Raw genomic sequence first — 14,736 nt, 5'->3', positions numbered from 1 at the left:
TGCCGAATGATGCCTTTAATGCTGTCAAGTTAATACTGTTCACGAAAAAGGTAGTTCCACATGAGTGACCGCGAGTCCATTCAATGTACTTACGAGTTTCACGGCATAACCTGTTCAGGGCAAATGTATGAACCCAGTTAACATTGTTATGGCATATATACACAAATCCACACATAAGGTTAGTTCCAAGAGTGCCAAAATCAAGTGTCACATGTGGCTCTGACCGGGTTTGTGCAAAGTTCCATGGAAGCAGCCTCTGTAGCACACTACTAAGAGAAAGGCTGTCACTCTGACATAGCCTCCCACCCACTGCAAGGTTGGTGATGCAATTAGGCCTTTGCATGCTAAAAAGATGACAGAAGCAGTGATGAACCAGTGCTTGCCTGAAATTTTAACTGCACCATCAATATTGATCAGTACTCTTGCACTTTGCAGAAAGCACACACAGCAACATGGTACAATTGACGTGGAAGGCTAATGTTGCACAGCTGTGCATGGCCCTACAGACTCGGGAGCAGGTGGGTTCTTGTGCACCAGTTCAGATGGCATGTCTTCAACCCTGGCCTCACAAACGCTGATTTTCGCTTCATTCTACGCTTGAAATGGTTTCTGCCAGAACAGTATTTAGACAGCGATGCTTTGGTTCAGATGGTGGTGATGTCTCTTGGCAGAAAACATAATTTGTCCATGCAAGACTTAGTGCATGCTGCCACAAATACATAAACAAGGGCAGTGCATCCTGTGTCAAAAACCTGCTTACATGTCACTTTACACCCAGTAATGAACACAGTTTTCTGTTCTTATCACACTCAACTGTCAACTAAAATTCACTTCAAGGATATGTCTTGCATAATTCCAGAAAACACATTATGCTAGAACACCGCACTGCAAAATCCACAAAGTTTTCCACCCAGAAAAATATTTTGTAGCTTGCAACAGTGGTCCTGAACTTTCCTTTTAAACCACTAATTTAGCTATTTCAAAAATGTTAAAAGAAAGAAAAACACGCCCAACAGCTATCAATTGCACATGATGAGATAATATCTGAGCTTCATAGTGCAGACCACTCTACCACAGCTCAGGTAAAGTAAGGCTTCTTGGCTAGATGGTTCATTCCTGCAATGAAGCTCAAGCTGCACACACAACACAAACTGCACCTGTCAGCACTGCATGCATTCCTTGCTTCACCTACATCAGCCACTGCACATTTTGAACTTTGTACAGTGACGTGCCACTGTAGTATTATATGAAGCAGCTGACCAAACCTTTGCACTACACCCTCCTGATTTTGCAGGCAAAATGCATGTGGCTAAAAATCCTAGATGCGACAAAGCACTTGGGCACTCGCCCATGAAGACTATACTTCCCAAAGGTGTTTTCTCAATGACTGAAATTAATAACAGCAGTGTTTCATGCAGCCACTTTGGTAGCATTATTACGTGTTTTCACACCAAGACAGTTTGCAGCATATCATTAACACTATACATGAAAACACCACTGCTATGTGCAAAATGCTAAGGCAGAAGAAAGAGGCACCCGAGTCCAAGAGCATTCTTATTCGTATCAAACAAGCACACAAGAGCAAAACGACATGAGCAATAAACAGCAGAAGTGTACAGATCGCATGAGAAGACACCGACCTCCATTTTGGCATTGGTCCAGCGGGGCGCTTCCACTACCATGTTGTAAATGCGGCTGCCTTCGTCAGCAAACATGGGGATCTCATGTAAGGGAGAGATGTACTGATCTCCTTTGCCTGTGAGGAAACAGTGACAGCAATTATTAAACACTTTCCACAAATACCAGCATTCTCCCAATGAACTGTGGCACCACTGGAAATGAAACCTAAAACAACAATACAAGCTCTCTTTAGAGTTAGAAGAGTGTCCCCATGATGAGCAAGAATGGGCATGCTCCCAAGAAAAATTTCTGCTTATTGTATGCTGAATCCACCATCGTGAAATAATGGATTTATCACACGATGCAGCAGATAATCAGTTTGAAACTGAAAATTATTATTTAAGTCCGCCGAAAACGTGGAATAACCGTAACGAAGAGATTCGCATGGAAGAAGAAAACAAGCACCATTCCCCACTGCAGCAGAACTGAAATTATACTTCTCATTAGTTTTGTGGGTAAGACCTTACTTCTCCTTCATGGTAAATAAAATTGACACCCACATTTGCTACACTAACTTGTCCACAAAAGAAACATTAACTACTCAAAAGCACTGCTCATTATGACAATAAATTCCCTACCAAGGGTGACCGGACAGTAATGAGAATTAGTTTTAAAAACTGTTGCGTTGAAAGGACTCCATAAATATTCGTCCCTCTAAGGCTTACCCTTGAGGATGCAGATGTTTCCAGTGCCTTTCATTAGCCTTGGCATCCGTGATGGAAATTTTCAGCTGTAAGCATGTTCAAAAACCATTGCAGTTGAACATTTGCCCCTCACCTTTTGAAGGAAAAAGTTACAGGCAGATTTGAAACGAGCAGAATCAATCTTACAATCAAAAACTTTCAAAGCTGGGGAACTGAGAAACAGCACACTACCACGCAAAAAGGAACAATGAAATGGCAATCTCACCAAGCATCAAGAAGCTTTTGAGCAAAACTCCTGAGCTCCTGGCCGGCAGTGAGCTACCAATATCTTGTGGAAAATTTCCGAAGAATCAATAACAAAATAAGCACTGATGCCAATTCCCAATTTGCCTGCCTAAGCCTTCTTGGGGTAGGGTGATGAGGCCGTTTTGTATTACGCAGCTTGCTCTCAGCAACTTATCCAAACCTCCAGAATGCACCTAGAGTGACATCTTTTAAAATCCGGTTTGCAAGCACTATTCCCCACTGCTGCACAAACGTCCTAACATAACATGACTAAAAAGTGTTCACGTTACCATAAAATTTGAACAAACAGTGTATGAAATAGTGCACAAGGAGCATGCAACCTACACAGCCATAGTGCTTTCAGGTGTGCCTGCGTGGACTCGAAAGCTGCACAGGTAAAGTGTTGCTAAGCTACATGTCCTGAAATAGACATTTCGACCCTGCCCAATTGATTCTCCGTGGAGCGGAATCAGCAGTTGTGCAAAAATACGTTTTTCGCGCGACATACCGCGGAGACACAGAAGACATTAATTACATCGCCTTGAGCCACTTTGGAGCTAACAGTACATTACATTTCAGATGTCATAGCTGATTCCATGATGAGTGTGATTCGCCAGGAAGCTCGGATGTAGCCCAAAATGTTGGACTACTGCCCCGTGAGACGAAGCTCTTTCAAGAATGACTGTGCAGATTTACCGTATTTTCGAGTGTATAAGACGCCCCTTGTATAAGACACACCCGCCATATATGCAGGCTGTCATTGACAAAGCTAGTACATAAGACGCACCCCATTTTACCCAGTTAGGCTAGTGAGGCTTAATTCAACACTCTTGCGCAACCAACGCGAAATGCACCGTACCTGTGAGAAGTTCTTAAGCAAAGTTAAGTGATTGAAAAAGGCAACACTCGCGCCATAGCCGCCCACATTTTAGCAAAATAGAAAGAAAAACGAAAGAACTCTCCTTATGTCCATAACATTTTATTTTTACTTAATACCTTCGGAGTATTCATCTCTTCGGATGTGCTATCAAAAAGTTCGCCCATTTCTGGAGGCAACGCGGCTGAAGCATTCTCTTCGCACTACGTACGTACTGCGTAAACGGAGCAAAGTTGCAAAGGGTGACTAAAAAAGAACGCCGGCTTGTCTTGGCTTGTCTTGACAATGGCGAAAAGCGCGATTGTTGCCATCTTTTGGGATTTCACATTACTTTTGCTTACGAACTCTGAAACGGCCATGTGTTTGTGATCCCGGAAGTCGTCATTCCCGCCGTTTCATGATAAAGTTCACCTAGAAAAGTTGCGCACAGCGGTCCCGGTATTGAAGTAGTAACCGTGTTACAGCCGCGTTATTGGTAGTGATATTTTATCGGTGAAAGAAACTTGAAGATGAACATGAGTAATTTCTGAACTTGAAAAAAAAAAGAACAAAAAATTTCCGTATTAAATGCTCCCATGTATAGGACGCACCAGCAAGAATTTTGAAAAAAAGCCGCGTCTTATACACAGGAAAATATGGTAGTTTACTTTTAGTTTTGCCATGTGATGTTTAATATATATGTTGACATATGCAGGCACTTCAAACGAAGTGATAAGGGTTGCCCAGACTCTAGTGGCCAGAGACTGCTACACGCTGTCGCAACAACAGCAACCACGTGCTCTTGGTAAGCATATATAATACTTTGTTGGAGATAAAGGTTGAAGTGCTGCATGACATTTGTTGCTTGTTCCTCTAGATTTTAAATAGCTTTTCATTAAGTTTTCACACACTTTGAGAGAAACTTGTGCCAGTTTTATTTAGTACCCTGTGCTACATCTAAGACCAAAAACCTTTATTAGAAATTACTTTCCCATGTTTGCAGCATGCAGTCCCGAAAGGCCAGTTTTTACTGAATGTGGCAACGGGAGGGTAAGCGTACATTTTATTCTGCTTTACAGTTTTTGGGGCAGTGGCAGAGTTTCACTACTTTTGCAGTTTCACCTGAAGAGGGGAATCACTATAAGCGAGGCCCAAGGGAAGATCTTCCAGTCAAAAAACTTGAAGCCAAAGCTTGTTGTTAAAGACACAGCTCAGGCATTATGGGGCTCTGGTGGGCTTGCCTGTCGCACATATAGTGGCAGGGTGGCCCCCAAGGACAGGAAGAGCCTTGGTGTTCAGCCAAAAAAAGAACTGACTCCAGAAAAATTCAGCCTTGTGGTTGGTAAGTGGAGTTCAGGCCTGTCAGCCACAGTGCTGCTGGAGTTCTAATTCAGCAATTACTGCTTTTCAGAAACACTCACCTATCGGGGAAGGATAAAACAAATCGACGTGGCAAGCACAACTGCAAACCTGTCAACAGTGCTTTCGGAGAAAATCCAAGACACACGACAACATGAAGCGAAGGGCCTTAGAAATTTAAGCCTAAGCCAATAAATCCTGAATGTGGCCAGCATTCTTACTGCTTAAATTTCAAAGATCTGAAGCCTTATTTTTCCATTCAGTAGTCAAAATAAATCAAACCATTTGCAAGAGGTTTATGTAGCAAGTGGAACCAGTTGCAAGTGGGACCACTTCGGTTTGTTTTAGGTTTATGGGGTTTAACGTCCCAAAGCGACTAAGGCTATGAGAGACGCCGTAGTGGAGGGCTCCGGAAATTTCGACCACCTGTGGTTCTTTAACGTGCACTGACATCGCACAGTACACGGGCCTCTAGAATTTCTCCTCCAAAGAAATTCCAGCCGCCGCGGCCGGGATCGAACCCGCGTCTTTCGGGTCAGCAGCCGAGCACCATAACCGCTGAGCCACCGCGGCGGCTGGGACCACTTCAAAGTGGTTTTTATGAAACAGGTACCATTTACAAGTGGAACCACTTAAAAGTCGTTCCACTTGCAAGTAGTACAGTCATGAAATTTATGAGCGTGAACACGGCAGCGCGTGGCAAATAGCCTCCAGCCCTACTTGTGGCGATACGCGGTGGTGGTGATTTCTTTTATTGCTCCCAAAACAGGGGACCAGTCTAAGGACCGGTTGCGCTGGCTTAGAGGAGGTCGGCGGGGATCCCTTGGGATGTCGCGGCCTCCACCGCGCGCTGGATAAGGCGGCGTTGGTCTGCCGGCTCGGAAGTACGCAGGAGAGACTCCCACGTCTCTGGGGTGTTTTGGTTGTTTGTGTTGTAATGTGTACAAGTCCACACCATGTGTATGAGAGTGGCTGGAGTTGAGCAGTGTTTGCACATGGGGTCTATCTGTTGTGGAAAGATCTTGCTGTATAAGAGGGGGTATGGAAAACTGCCAGTTTGTAGTTTGCGCCATTGGACGGCCTCGCGTCTTGTTAGATCATGGTGTGCGGAAGGATAGAGACATCTTTCGAGCCGGTAGTGCTGTAGTATGTCCGTGTAAGTGGTGAGTAGAGAAGCGCGTGAGATATTAGTGTCAGAGGAAGCAGGGAGGCCGATCACACACTCTGCTCGGCAGCTGAGATCTCGGGCGAGAGTGTGCGCCTGTGCATTACCGCTGAGCAACTCGTGGGCTGGGGCCCAAAGAAGTACGCGAGAGTTGGAAGAGGGTGCAGTAGAAAGGAGAATGTGTAACGCCTGGCAAGAGATACGGCCAGCATCATAGTTGCGAATAGCCTGTTGAGAATCACTGATGACGACTTTGGTATTAGGGTCAGCTAGCGCTAGCGCAATGGCAACCTCCTCTGCTGCGGTGACTGTTTCTGCATTGCGAATGCTGCAGGCTGTGTACCAGCTGCGGTGAGGGGCGAGAGCTACCGCCACCGTCGCTGGCTTCGAGGGATGGTAAGAGGCGTCCGTATACGTGACGTCCGGACGTCCGCTGAAGCGTTTCTCGAATTGACGTGCACGGTCGGCTCGTCTCTCGGCATGGTGTTCCGGGTGCATCCGTTTGGGAATGGGAGGGATGAGGAGATTTTGGCGATATTCCGGGGTAAGTTCAGCATAACTTGGGGCCGCTCTCGGCGGGGAGATCCCAACTTGCTGCAGTACCGCTCGGCCAGCGTGTGTGAGTGAGAGCCGCTCGTATTGGGCAGTGAGGGTTGCTTCAATAAGTTCGCTCACGGTATTGGAGATTCCGAGAGCCATGAGCTTATGCGTAGCTGTGGACATGGGAAGGCCCAAGGCCGTCTTGTACGCTTTTCGGAGTGACGCCTCTAGCCGTTCGCTTTCGGCACGAGTGAGACGTAGGTAGGGTGCAGAGTAGGTGATGCGGGAGCAGATGAAGGCTTGAACGAGGCGCAGGAGGTTGGACTCTTGCATACCATGATGCTTACTGGAAACTCGCTTAAGGAGGCGTCCGATCTGTACCACCGACTGGTCGATGCGTTGGAGCGTGGTGTTGTTGCTACCGTTGGCATGTAGGTGTAAGCCCAAGATCCTGATGTGATCTGTACGAGGGATCGGGTTACCTTGCACCTGGAGGTTGATCTCAGGATGTATCTTTGGAGGGCGTCGTCCCGGGGACGGGATGATTATATACTCTGACTTTGTCGCCGAGCAGGTGAGGCCAATTGTCATGAGGTAATCTCCGATCCGTTTGATTGCGGTCTGGAGAGTCTCCTCTATCTGGCCGTCACTGCCGTGCGTGATCCAAAGTGTGAGGTCGTCAGCATAAATGCTGTGGTGCAGGTGAGGGATGTTGGCGAGTAGCTTGGGAAGGCCTATTAGTGCAACGTTAAAAAGCATCGGCGAAAGCACGGAGCCCTGGGGCGTGCCACGGTTTCCTGGAGAGATGATGGAAGGATCTCCCGTGCCGGTGTTTAGTTGTACTGTGCGGTCGGAGAGGAAATCTCGGACGTACGCATACGTGCGATGTCCGACACCGAGAGCCTGAAGTTGTTGAAGGATCGCTTCATGAAGGACGTTGTCGAATGCCTTGGCAACATCGAGGCCGACGATGACTTTCGTGTCTAGTGTACGTTTCATGACCACCTGATGATGGAGAAGAAGCATAATGTCCGTGGCCGCTAAATGAGAGCGGAAGCCGAACATTGTGTCTGGTAGTAGATGGTTGTCCTCGAGGTATCTCAAGAGTCTGGTGTGGATAACGTGTTCCATCAGCTTCCCAACGCAGGACGTGAGAGAGATAGGGCGGAGGTTGGTCAAGGTTGGTGGTTTTCCCGGCTTGGGGATGAGGACTAGATTCGCGCATTTCCACTCCTGAGGGATGGTACCGCTGGCCCAACATTCTTGAAGATAGTCGGTAAGAGCATGAATGGATGCGTCGTCCAGGTTCCTAAGCATTTTATTTGAAATGCGGTCGGGACCGGCTGCTGAAGCCGTCTTGAGGCGATTTAGTTCTGCTCGGACCTCCGCAAGAGTGATTGGAGCGTCTAGGCCGGGATTGTCAGCGCCCTGATAGAAGGGGAGGTTGGTTGCTGGTTCGGGGCGGATGTATGTATTTATAAGCTCTTGTTTGAGCTCGTCTGGCGTGCCAGGATACTGGTGGAAGATTCGCTCGAGCTGTTGGCGTGTTTGGAGTTTGCCTCCAGCTGGGTCAAGTAAATGTCGAAGGAGGTTCCACGTGTTACGAGTGTTTGGAGTCTTGTTAATCTGGTCACAAATGTTGTGCCAGCTCTGTCGAGTGAGTTCGATTGCATAGTTCTCGATATTAGTGTGTGCGCGCGCCAGTCTACGTCGGATATCGTGGTCCCATTTCCGAGTGGCAAGTAGAGCTTCGAGCGACTTCTTGCGCTCCCATAGATGGGCGTAGTAGCGGTCGCAGTGGGGAACTGTGTCCTCTAACTCGACGGTTTTTGTGGCGTCGGCCACTTGTTTGACAATTTCGGTTGTCCACGCCTTGATGTTAGTAATACTGGGATGTTTGTCATGCTGTTCCCTGTGCATCCGGAAAGAGTCCCAGTTAATCACCTGAGCCTTCCGCGTACATTGCCTGGTGGGCTCATGTATGACAATCTCGAGCACAAAGTGATCACTCCCGAAATTTTCGTGAGTGTGGCACCAAGTAGCTTTAACTGCGGAGGTCGTAAAGGCAAGATCCGGAGTTGTATCTCGGTGTAGGCCCGTACCTTGTCTAGTGGGGTAGGAGACGTCCGTGATGAGGGTCAGCTGATGCGTATGCCAGTCATTCCAAAGGCCTTTAGCCGAGTCGTAGTGGTAGCCCCAAGCACGGTGATGCGCGTTGAAGTCACCGAGGATGAGGAGGGGTTGTCCCTGCGCTAGCTGCTGGGCTTTGAGGAAAAGAGGACCGAAAATATCCTTACGGGCTCGGGGAGGACTATAGACATTAATTACAAACAGACTGGTGCGACGCTTGCGCGAGGGCCGAGGTAATATTTCTAAGAAGACGTGTTCGGGGAAAGTTGGATTTAAATTGTGTTGGAGGACAGTGAGATTACGTTTGACGAGAGTGGCTAATCGAGGCTTTACTCGTTCCGATAGGTATGTAGTGTAACCGGCAAGTTGCGTGTTCTTGTCGCATTCCTGTAGGGCTATTAGTTCGGGGCGATCAGTCGCGGTGAGGAACTGCTCGAGGACCGGACGCTTACGTGCGAACCCGTGACAGTTCCACTGCCAGATGGTGGTGTTACCCGAGCTGTTTGCCATGATTAGGCTGGGAAAGCTGTGGGGTTGGAGCGGGTGTTGGCGCAGGGGCCACGGGTACCACAGCAGCGAGAAGTTTGCCCTGTGCTTCTATAGTTTTGCTCAGAATCTCAAATTGTCGTGTGACTTGAGAGCCGATTGTGTGGAGTGAGCGTTCGATGTGTGCTTCTAAAGCTGTGATGCGAGTTTGACTGAGGGCGCAGCTTTCCTCGATTTTGACAAAACGCGCCTGCCAACCATCCGTGGGGGAGTCAGTGTCGGGCGTTGCTTTGCGTTTTTGTGCGGATCGATTGGGGGCAGCGATATCCATAGGTACTGTTTCAGGTGATCCCTGCGGATACGGGGGAGTGATTGTGGCTGTTGGCTTTTTGAGAGCCTCTACTCTGAGTATCAGTTGTTGGATGACTGCTGTCAGTTCCATAATTGCTTTGTGTGTGTCTGGAGTAGTGGGAGTCCCTCCCTGCGTACTCACCGGTTCATGACGTTCTCATAAATCGGGTAGTGATGGTGGTAGCCCAGGTGGCTGTTGCAGAGGTTGAGAAGAGGCCCGTGTCTGCTGGACGACTGCAGGTGGCCGGGGCCTGGTCCGGGAGGTATTCTGAGACCCCATCCGTGGAGCGGGAGACTTGAGTGGCGGAAAAGAACTCGAGCGGTCTCGGGGCTGCCGTTGCTGGCTATCTGAGCGTTGCCGGTCCCATTGGCTGATGTGCTGGAGCGTGGCCCGCTTGGCGGTCTTTTGGGACTTGAGTTTATCTGCCTCAGCTTTTTGGATTTTCTCCCACTTCCTGCGCTTGACTTCGTAAGGAGTCCTGAAGATTTCCCTGCAGCGACTATCGCCCGTGAGATGTTCCTTGCCACACAGGCGGCAGATTGGTTTGCACGTGTGGTCTTTGGTAGGATTGGATAGTCCGCAACCTCTACATTTAGCAGTTGGGCTTGCGCAAACGTCGGCTCGATGACCGAGCTCACCACAGCGATAGCACACCTCGTATTTCTTCTTGAATAAGTTGCACCTATGGCGACTATTGCAGAAGTAGACCCAGGTAGGCACTTGGGGCTGAGCGAACGTGATGAGTACAGCGGTGGTGTTCCCGAGCCGCCGAAAATCCACAATGGGTGGGTTACGGTTGTCTTGTAACTCTGTTTGAATTGTATTTCGATCCAGTCGGAGATCGACGCCACGAATCACACCGCGGCTCGAACTATCATCTGGAGCGCAGTAGACGGATATCTCATACGCCTTGTCGACGGTGATCTCTTTGAGTTGCATGACCCGTTCAGCTCTTTCGACGACTGGGGTGCAGTACGCGAAAGTATTCTGAATCAGGTTAGCTTGTATTAGGTCTTCGTGACGAACAGCGTCCCTGGTAAAGTGAGCAGCCGTGAAGATCGCTTCCAGTAGTTGGTAGGTTGTAATCTTGGAGAGTAGCAGTCCGCCGCGTGGGCGCACAATCAGCTTGAGAGCGTTGCTGGGTAAGCGAGGCTGGTTCGAAGCTACAGATTTCTTGGCTAGTAGGCGTCCTCGCTGCCGAGGCGTGAGTTCAGCTGTCATCTTGTTCACACGCAGCCCATTGGTGATTTGGGACGCTTGGCTCGGTCCCGCTTTGTCTCCAGGGAAATCGGGCACGGATGGCCTTGATGTTGTTCGCGCTTCCCGGAGCTTGTTAACTTTAGTCAACCAATCACTGGCTGCTAATTATTCTTGAGAAATTGGGATGCCTTCTACGGTGACCTTCATGACGAACTACGGCGCGCGGGCACGGTCCACGGCGCGGCCCAGCTGGCGAACGCTGCTGCGACGCAGGTGGCGAACGCCACTGCGACGCGGAGCTCCGTGTTCTTCGGCGCTGCGCGGTAGGCCTAGTGAGGCATCTGGCTTGGTCGCAGGGAAAAGATGACCTAAAATGGTCAGAATTCGTCGTACGTACTTCTGGTTGGTGTCCCTGGATTCCTTTCCTCTTCAGGAAACCGGTGATCTCGATGAAATTATACCAGGATCTCACTGTCTAGGGTGAAGGCACGAAATCAGCGGAGCTCTGGAGTGCGTCCGTTGTCACTCGCGCTCGTCCTGGACTCCCTGGCGATACGCGGCGGCTGCTTTCCGCAACATGGTGGAAAGGGTTACGCCGCGTTGCCAGCTTCCGGCAAGCCGAAGGACAGACCTCCCTTTCCACTTTGTTTACGAAAGCGGCCGCTGCGTATCGCCACGAGTAGGGCTCGAGGCTATCTGCCATGCGCTGCCGTGTTCACGCTCATAAATTTCATGGCTGTACCTCTTCCATACACCACTTTGCAGTGGGCCACTTTGAATTTTCACCTGGGCAAGCCCAAGCAGGATCATCAGGCGCTCCATAAATGCTTTGAACAGGCACAACCTCAGGCACGAAACAGACCCCACGAAAGCAGACGAACAATACATGTATTCGTCAGAACTTATGGAAATACATGCTGCAGTTCGCGGAGTTCGGACTTCCCCATTCAACAGTGGAGTGGCTTTCCAAGGCCATGCCAGACGCCGCCAAAACCAGCAAATCACCCATCATAGAAAAAAGGACAGGACCACATGCGGTAAGCAACTTACGAGAATAGCAGCTCGCACGTCAGGGTGTTGGGTGAACCCCTCTCGACAGTTGAGCAATCAGACGCGCTCACAAAATTCACCGAGTGAATGACAGTGCACTAGTATGGCACTAGCTGAATGACACGCGTCGTAGCCAGTGTCGCCAACTCAAAAATAAAAAACCTGCGACAGGAACTCCCAAAACCCGCTAAAAACCGCCAAATGTAATTTTTGTGCCAAAAAGTTCACTTTGGACATTTTATTCAGTCTGTAAACAAATATAACTAATAATGCAAAAAGAAAAGAAAGCACTTTTTCTTTTCCGACTCAAGACCGTCCACTATACTACTTTTTATCCACTAGAGACTGCGTACTTTACGTTAAAGTTCAAAAAAGTACTTTTTAAAAAGTTTAAAAATTGGAAAGTACTGACTAGACACTGCCGAGTCCTGACTGACTAAAGGCACAATCACCGAAAGTTGTCTGCTTCATCTGTAAGCGACTGCCCACTCGCACCGCTGCTACCAGGTCCAGGTGGGCTTCCAGTGCTGCTGCTAGAGTACGCCGATCTTTTTAGTGCCGATTTTTTTAGTGCCGATCTTTTGAACTACATTTGGTGGCAGTTCGTAGTTTGAGCAGCATTTACCCTGCCTCCAGAGTCCGGCTCGAATAGTCAAGATGGCATTCGTCATCTCTGTTAACAACCTGTTCCTCTGTTTACATTTGATAATGTTCAGCTGTACATACTTCACAGGTCCCATTTCGCCCGGAAGATTCGAGGACTACGCATATGGACTACGTTCAACGTTCAAAAGTGCCGCATAAATGGGTGAGGTGCGTTTCCAGATTCAGCGCAGAGTCTTATGGGAAAGTCGTCTGCTACCGCTACTTCCGGTTCCAAATTACTCCCCCTGCTCGCTTGCTTCACGGCAGTCGCTGTGTTAATTCGCTTCTTACCCCAATTTATTTCCACTGCAACACCGCTGATTGTATTGCATCATTGCGAGACCAATTAGATGTCGACACTGTTCTGCTTCGTAGCGTGTTTTACAACCAAAATAGTGTAAACGGTAGGAGGCTTTTTATGCGCATGCAGTGCGATGTGTTGAGACGTCCTGTGCGCGCGGTTGCATGTATGAATAGTCTGCTAGCCCACTGGCAGCTTTTACACGCTTTGAGGCAAATACATCCATTGTTTGCTAAACTGTGCAAGCCTTTGTTGCCTTCGTGGTGCAGAAAAAAAAAAATTAATATATAATGACCAACGCGTTAAAATAGTCCAACCGCGCACACAGCCGACTGCCGTGCATACGCAGAACAGCCAGCCTACGCTGGCAATTTTATAACCACGAGAAAACACTCGTACCTTTCGTAATTGTCATTTTCTGCGCTCAGGACGCGTTCATACAAAGCACGCGCTGATCTTACGGTGATGCTGTGCAATACGAAATGTCGCAGTACAAACCAGGGTGTCGAACCGGAACCGAACCCGAAACCGGAACCGAACCCGAATTTTCGCCCGGAGCTGGAACCGAACCGAACCCAAATTTTTTTCGCCATCTTGAAACTGAACCCGAACCGGAACGATTCAAAGGAACCGTTCCGAACCGGTTCGGGACTCGGTTCAGCCGCACATTTTGTGCAGCACGGCATACTTTTTTCCTTTTTTTTTCAGACCAAATGGCATATGCCAGCGCGTAGATTTACCCAGCGAAAGCTGTCGGCGTTATGGAGCGTGAAAATGACATCCAGTCGAAATGGCATCCCGGTCAACAACAAAACTGATAGGAGTCTCTTGTCTACGAAGAAAGCTAATGGCGTTTGCGCAATGTTCTTTTCGTAATTCTAAAGTATTTTACACCAGATTGACATGGAATGTTAGATTTTATAGTATCCCCCTTTCACATGCTTACGTACAGCTTTACTCGAATTGTTAGCACTGCTTTAACTCGTAAAGCGCTGAGTGAGAATGGTTTCCTTTTCTTTGTTTCGAGTGCCATAAATATGTGAAGCATAGGCGCAATGAACCAATCACGTTGTGCAACATTTACTTTCTGAGGAATTCCTTGTCTCAGATAGCAGATAATGAATAAGACCCCTCACGATGGCTCAGTGGCTGTGGTGCTCGGCTGCTAATGCCAAGGTCGCGGGTTTGATACCGGTGGCGAGGTCGCATTCTGATAGCGAAGAAATGCAAAAATGCGTGCGTGCTGTGCGATGTGAGTGCACACTGAAGAACCCCAGCTGGTCTACGCTAATCTGGAGTCTTCCACTACAGCATTCCTGATAGACTCCGCGTCGCTTTGACGCGTTAGAATACACATGATACTATTATTACAAAACAAAGAAATATACATATACATTTTAAAGAATCCGAACATTATTTGTTGCACGCGACGGAAATAACCAATGAAAGGCGGGCATGTAGCAGCGGTACGATACTTAGAAAAACAAAAATAGTGATTACTCAAAAAGGCAATGCGGAAATACATGCGCTCGCTGAGATGTGAAAAACGCCTAGAAAGGTGCTACTGGAATGAAAAGTTACTGCGATGAAGTGATTTTCTTTTATGTCGATGCATTGAAATTGTTCTGCTTACATAAAAAAATGCTGATCGCTAGCGGGCAGCTTCGTCACGCTGTTCTCAGATTGCTGTATCCTGAATTCTCTGAAAGGCGGCTTATATCTGCCTCTCTGCCGCACATGAGGGAAGCCAATAATAACCGAAACCAAGGAGCATAAAGGGCGCACTTTTTTAAAAGAGTTGTGGTGTTCATCAATAGGAGCCTAAAGAGTAATTACTTTTAATGATAACTGATTAAACTGAAAAAAAAAACACATGCCGCCAATAGGATTCGAACCCTTGACCTCCGAATTTTGCGTCCGGTGTTCTACCAAGTGAGCTACGGCGACGATTTTTTTCTTTATCGCATGGAAATAGGGCCGAAAAAGGAAATCGGAGTAAGTCCATGCCACAAAACACCAGGCTGTGCAATACGAGCCCACCAT

The 14,736-nt window shown here is 48.2% G+C and overlaps 2 protein-coding genes across 6 annotated transcripts in view; both read right to left on the bottom strand.

Moving 5' to 3' along the window:
• LOC149353412 (putative ATP-dependent RNA helicase DDX53) overlaps positions 1 to 12,260 on the bottom strand; it is an 80,563-nt gene extending 68,303 nt beyond the window's left edge. For 2 of the 5 annotated variants that reach the window (XM_089582542.1, XM_089582537.1), the window contains exons 1-3: positions 11,748 to 11,881; positions 2,346 to 2,410; positions 1,641 to 1,756 (exon numbers count right to left, since the gene is read on the bottom strand). In XM_089582542.1, coding sequence (XP_089438668.1) covers positions 1,641 to 1,756; positions 2,346 to 2,391 — 162 coding nt within the window. In that variant the 5' untranslated portion in view covers positions 2,392 to 2,410; positions 11,748 to 11,881. Of the gene's footprint in view, positions 1 to 1,640; positions 1,757 to 2,345; positions 2,411 to 9,638; positions 10,406 to 11,094; positions 11,232 to 11,747; positions 11,882 to 12,199 lie in introns of those variants that run through there. The other 3 variants (XM_089582540.1, XM_089582539.1, XM_089582541.1) reach the window with 3 other exon arrangements.
• LOC149353413 (uncharacterized) lies at positions 5,484 to 8,694 on the bottom strand. Its single transcript, XM_089582536.1, has one exon. It carries the CDS (start codon positions 8,447 to 8,449, stop codon positions 5,624 to 5,626), a length of 2,826 nt encoding a protein of 941 aa, XP_089438662.1. The 5' UTR covers positions 8,450 to 8,694; the 3' UTR covers positions 5,484 to 5,623.
• Positions 12,261 to 14,736: the final 2,476 nt, after the last annotated feature.

This window comes from Amblyomma mixtum, chromosome 3 (genome assembly GCF_055824585.1).
Source record: "Amblyomma mixtum isolate Tamu chromosome 3, ASM5582458v1, whole genome shotgun sequence".
In the NCBI taxonomy this organism is placed as follows: Eukaryota; Metazoa; Arthropoda; class Arachnida; order Ixodida; family Ixodidae; genus Amblyomma; species Amblyomma mixtum.
This window is presented reverse-complemented; position numbering and strand designations above follow the sequence as displayed.